The 5745-nt window shown below is 46.5% G+C and overlaps 1 protein-coding gene across 1 annotated transcript; it reads right to left on the bottom strand.

Moving 5' to 3' along the window:
• Positions 1-1304: 1304 nt before the first annotated feature.
• Positions 1305-4639, bottom strand: TPBG (trophoblast glycoprotein). Its single transcript, XM_066604943.1, has 2 exons — positions 4333-4639; positions 1305-4039 (listed from the first exon to the last, which is right to left on the bottom strand). Exon 2 carries the CDS (start codon positions 3813-3815, stop codon positions 2622-2624), a length of 1194 nt encoding a protein of 397 aa, XP_066461040.1. The 5' UTR covers positions 3816-4039; positions 4333-4639; the 3' UTR covers positions 1305-2621.
• Between the last annotated feature and the right edge of the window lie 1106 nt (positions 4640-5745).

The following is a 5745-nucleotide window of genomic DNA, read 5'->3' as shown; positions in this document are numbered from 1 at the left end:
TCGACCATTGCGTAAAAAAAAAAAAATTCTCAGGAATATAGTTAAGAGAACAGACTACCCGCCTCAGCATGGCCAAGTGGTGGTATTTTTTTTTTTCTTTAACAAAAGAACCAAATAGACATACGCCTAATTTACTCATCCTCCCCATTACCTTACACAACACCAAAAACTTTGCCAGCAAATATAGTACATGAGTAGATTTACAACTCGGTTTTGCCAGCTTGTTCACTTTATCCTTCCGAAATAACAACTTTTGCTTACCGTAAGTCTGAATTTATGTCTACCCCGAGACACAGTATACGGTCCTGGGCAAGTCACAGCGAATAGAAATCTTACAGCATAGGAGGACATTTACGCAAAGTTCTTTACAGCTTGAAAACAGAACATTGCATAGTCATACTGTTTCGGCCGGGATTTCATCATCGATTCAAAGTGATACTTCTGATTTACTGCCACTTCAATCAGTGATCACATTGACAAGGAAGACAAAACAATGCTCAACCAGATTAAGGATAAGGTATACTATTGAACTCTTCTTCTAAATCACTAGATCGATCCTTCAGACACACAATGTACTACTCTGCTAACTACTAACTCTCACCAATAATCTCAGCTTCATGGCAGTTGATAAATTGCTCAATGACAGAGATCAGAGATGCAGAATGATGAATTTGTACAGAATATTCAGACATACCATTTAAGAGAACGACGGCTGTTACATTAGTATCACTAGCAAAACCTACATTGTAACCTTGTCACAAAGCCCAACAGACATGATGATATTCTGAACAGTACAAATACAGGGGGGAAAGGATGACCGGAAGCAAATAACAAACCTCCCTCAAGGTGGTTCATGTGATATTTCTACTGTGAAGTTTAGGCAGTTTATTTCCCCCCCTAAACCCAACTGATTATGAGAGGGTATTATAGTAACACCCCCCCCCCCCCCCAATACATTCCCAATTGTACCCTGGCCTTAAAACTCAGGTGGGATTAGTATATCAGGGTAGGCATGAAAAGCTGCGGAGATTACATTCTTTTGTTGTACATTGGGGAGGTAATTACTGACTTAGTAGACTTAACCAAAAATAGTTACAATCTACTAGTATACGGTCTAAGACACAATTTATATGTTGATGACCAACATCAACTTGACATTAGCATTTACATTTTAATTCAAAGAAGCCTAAAGATTAAGTGGAACATTATTCCATTATTATGTATGAAGCTCACAGATTTCCTATTAAACTTCCAGAAACTGTGATTGAACTTTAAGTTCACATCTGCATAGTAAGAGAATGACACATTTTTACATTATATTTATTTCGATTCACTTTTAAATCTAGTTTAGGTATTTGCAAAAAAAATTACACTAAAATCCTTGGCAAAGTTACAGAAGTCATTTAAAATTACACAGGGCCAAAGAATGATAAAAAACTGGTATAAAAAAAAAAATAAAAGATCCAAGCTAGCATTGGGTGAACGGGATTCGAACCCCTTCTGATAATTACTAGCAGAGAAATAAGCACATGCATTGCCCCACCACAGTATAAAACATTCTCATGCAGAGCAGAGACCACCACCAATAAACACTGTTGGAAGAACATTTGCACACAGAACATCGAAAGGTTTCCGGCCCTTTAAAAATCACACACTATTAGTCACCCTATGGATATGACATATTTCCATTTTACTGTTATGCTTTAAAACAGGACACAAATAGTTCATTTTGCAGGTCATTGCATTATTCTGTACAGACTGGCAAACGGATATATTAAAAAAAGTACAAAAACGTATTTTTATACAGACTTATTGCAGACTTTCATCGTATGTACATATATTGTTAAAAGGACTACTAAAATAAGCACTTTTCGCATATCCTCCTCCTGTATACAAGGCTTGGAAATACTGTGTATCACTCACTTGCTTTCTGTACCAAACCCACCAAAGTACATGGAAGATCTGTTGGCAGAAAACATCCGCACACCGATTACTTTAATATATTCTTTATTGGAGTCCCAGTTATTAAAATCAGGTGCAGTTTATAGAAATAGTGACTTGATATAAACTGCATATCTTTTACAAAAAAAACTGTGCAAAAGTATTACTCTCCATGTTTTCCAATTAAGGATCTCAAACATTAAAAAAAGGGAAAAAAAACAGTACATGCTGCTGTGTAAGTCCTCATGTTATTCATGCTAAGTATTGCAACTTTGGAAGCATTCTCACAACCCAATGGTTCACTAAGCATCATTAAAAAAAAAAACTTGAGGCAGTTGTCGTTGACTGGTATCTGGATTGGCAATGAGTGGTACCAACAGGAAAGCAAATGAAAGGTAAGCAAAGTATGGTTGCTGCTCTACTGTGAACAGTCCAACAAGACATCTGTTCGGTATGGATGCTGAGCATGCGAGGTTCCGACTCTACAGTAAGGAAATTAGAATGCAGCAATAAATTCACAGTCAGATGGAGGCATTCGGAAGTCCTGCATGGAGACACCTTTGTCATGTTGTATTCCTCGAGCAGGGAGTGAGAAGGAGGGCGAGCTCAGGGTTAAATGCATTATCTGTACATTACGTTCATGCATAGATAAGTGTTGCTCTGGTCCACAAAAATATGCTTTATACATCAGAGTTTGTGCTCAAGTTTGTCAACCGGGGGTCTGCATTGATCTCGTATCTGTAGTGGTAGCCCTCCATGTGATCTCTGCAGGCATCTCGGATGTTGTAAATCCACTTTTTGATACCTTTCCTGTTTAGATACAAGACGAGCAGAAAGATGACTCCTATAAGGGCCAGCACTAGCCCGAGGAAGACATAGGAGGTCTGCAGGCTGCTGTCACTTGGAAAGGTAAAGCACTCCAGCTCAGAGATTTTGACAGAAGGCAATGAAACGTTCCTCATCTTCTCCGGGTAGGAGCAGAACAAGCTGGATGAATTCTTCACCATTTTCGTGTCCTTCAGCCAACTGAGAAAAGGTTCAATTTCGCAGTCACAGACCCAGCTGTTGTCACTGAGCAGCACCGACAAGCCAGGTTGGCTGGAGAAATCTAGAAGGGTTGCGTTCCTCAGGTTTTTTAAAGCATTATGTCTCAGATCCAAAGTCTCAAGTCTCTCAAGGTTGCTGAAGAGCCCAGCTCGGAGGCTGACCAGAGAATTGTTGCTCAGGTTCAGGTGTTCTAGGCTGGGCAAGGAGCTGAACATGCCCGTCGGTAAGTACATTAGGTTGTTCCCACTGAGGTCTAGTTCTCGGAGGTTCTGTAAGGAGCCGTTCTGCAAAGCTCCTGCCACAAAGAAGACCATGGACTCGTTGTAGAGGGAACTGCTAAGGTTCAGCTCTAGGAGAGGACTACTAAGGTCACCACCAACCTGGAAGGACAAGTCACTGATATTAGCCAACTTATTGCTGCTAAGGTCCAGATGCTTCAGACCCGGAAGGTTTCGGAAGGTATTCTGGCCCAACTCCTGGAGGTGGTTGTTACTGAGACCAAGATTGGTAAGGTTAGTTAAGACTTCTTTGAAGGATTCCTCTTGCAAACTGTTGATGTGGTTGTAGGTGATGAAGAGGTTCTTCACGTAGGAAGGAAGCTTCTTGGGGACCTCCTGTAGGTTCTTGTTCACACATTTTACAGTCCGGGCTAAATCCGAACACTCGCAGGAAGTGGGGCATGGAGTCTGTTGTTCCGACTGGGACCATACACTGCCCAAGGCATGAAGAAGAACGGCGACCAAGAAGAGGGACCTACATCTATCACTGCCTTGTCCAAGCCCCCTCCTCCAGAGCCCCAAGACAGGGGGTACACGAGAGGAAGGCATCTCCACCACTACTGTGCTTTATCCCCAGGGCTCCCCTTTATGGCCGGCTTCGTCACACCGTCCGTTGTCAATTTAATTCCCAACTGCAACAGGCAGAACAGCGGGCAGCGTAGCGCCCAACGCCAGAACAGCGTAGCGCCAGCTCCTCACACTGCACCGAATTTGAAATTCTCCGAACTGTTGGCAGACGTCTCCGGGCTCGGAAGGAACTTCCACAATGGAACCTGAAGAAAGAGAACAAAGTAGTCAGACATGGCAGAGACAAAGTAAAGGCAGCGCTCCTAACCCAGCCTTTCATGCCAGCCGCCCTCCCAGCACCACAGGGCATCTCTCTCCTCTTGTCATGGGGTGTACTCCGGCTTCAGGTTACAGTCTCCACACCCTACGGAGTGCCCCTTCCCCCTCGCACAGGACCGCTCCCCGCCCGGAGTACTGTGCAACTCCTGACAAGCCACAAGTCCGCGGACAAGTTGACAGCGGAGCCCCGCCGTCCGCAGCCCCGCCGCCGGCACTTTACCTGCACTCGTGCCTTGTTTGCTGCGGGTCCTGGCAGCGCGCTCTCCTCCAGCAGCGACTCCTCCACATCCAGCCGCTCGCAGCAGCCTCTAACTCCGCTCTCCTGCTGCTCCCTGGTCGCGCCTCTCCGGGAGATACCACCAGCTGAAGGGGGAGACGGGACGCTGCCTGTTAGGAAACAGCTTTTCTTCTGGACTGTGGTCCACCACGGCCCGCCAGCTCCGCAGACATTATATGCGACACGCTGATAGTACGAGGAAACACTCGTTGTCCACTGCCATCTCCATCAGGAGCGGCCCGGGCATGTGAGCACCCCTCCCAGGGCTGAGCGCGTCCTGAGGATGACTCCTCCCCCTCGGCTGTGGAGGAGAACACATGGATGAGGGGCTGCTGCGCGTTGGCCGGGACCTCCTCGCTAAACTTTATGCAGCGGGAGCGGCAGTGGCGCTGTCAGGGCTGCCGGGCTCCGCAGTCTACAGCTGGGGGGCGCTTCCGACACTCCCCGCTAGGTGTTACACGGAGCGGCCGCGGTGCCGCTTGTTCCCATGGAGTTCACAGGCTTTTGTTTTGCACTTTTCACATCAGTTTGAAGTTGGTTGCAGCTGTTGCCGCCAGGGGGCTTGTAGGTTGCAGCAGAGGTCTGTGCTGTTGCCTGCAGCGGCGGCCAGTAAGAGGACATATGGTGAAATATACTGAAGTCTTACAATGCCAGCCTATACGGTCATGGGTTCTAGCATGAATCCTCCCTACCGAAAGGCAGGGCTCCCCGCATGAGTGACCAGGGCATCCGTGACCTGCGCCAGCACTACATGCAGCCTGGTCTGACCTCAGCACAAGCGCTTACAGCTAAGCCCCTGGTGACGGCCAATACACCTTTTTACTGACCTCACTAAAGGGCTTTTAAACGGCACATACATCTTTTTAAGATGTTGGCTTGGCTGACTACTGACAGCCAGACTCCTGCTCTAACAGCCAGGAGAGGAGAAACCTCAAATACTGGCAGTTTAATCCCTTGCATGCCACAATCCATAGCAACTGCTGTTTGGAAGTAGACTAGTAATTATTAGGAAAATTATAGCACTAGTGTTTTTGGTGGCGCAATGCGCCACACAGCCCTGCTACATTCACATCACGCACAGCTCTGCTACATGCACACTACATACATAGCTCTGCTACATGCACATCTCTCACACACACAGCTCTGCTACATGCACATATCTCACACACACAGCTCTGCTGCATGCACGTCTTACACACAGCTCTGCTGCATGCACGTGCCACACACAGCTCTGCTGCATGCACGTGCCACACAGCTCTGCTGCATGCACGCGCCACACACAGCTCTGCTGCATGCACGCGCCACACACAGCTCTGCTGCATGCACGCCACACACACAGCTCTGCTGCATGCATGC

This window comes from Eleutherodactylus coqui, chromosome 1 (assembly GCF_035609145.1).
Source record: "Eleutherodactylus coqui strain aEleCoq1 chromosome 1, aEleCoq1.hap1, whole genome shotgun sequence".
In the NCBI taxonomy this organism is placed as follows: domain Eukaryota; kingdom Metazoa; phylum Chordata; class Amphibia; order Anura; family Eleutherodactylidae; genus Eleutherodactylus; species Eleutherodactylus coqui.
The sequence above is the reverse complement of the archived record's forward strand: the minus strand, read 5'-3'. Positions and strand labels throughout refer to the sequence as shown.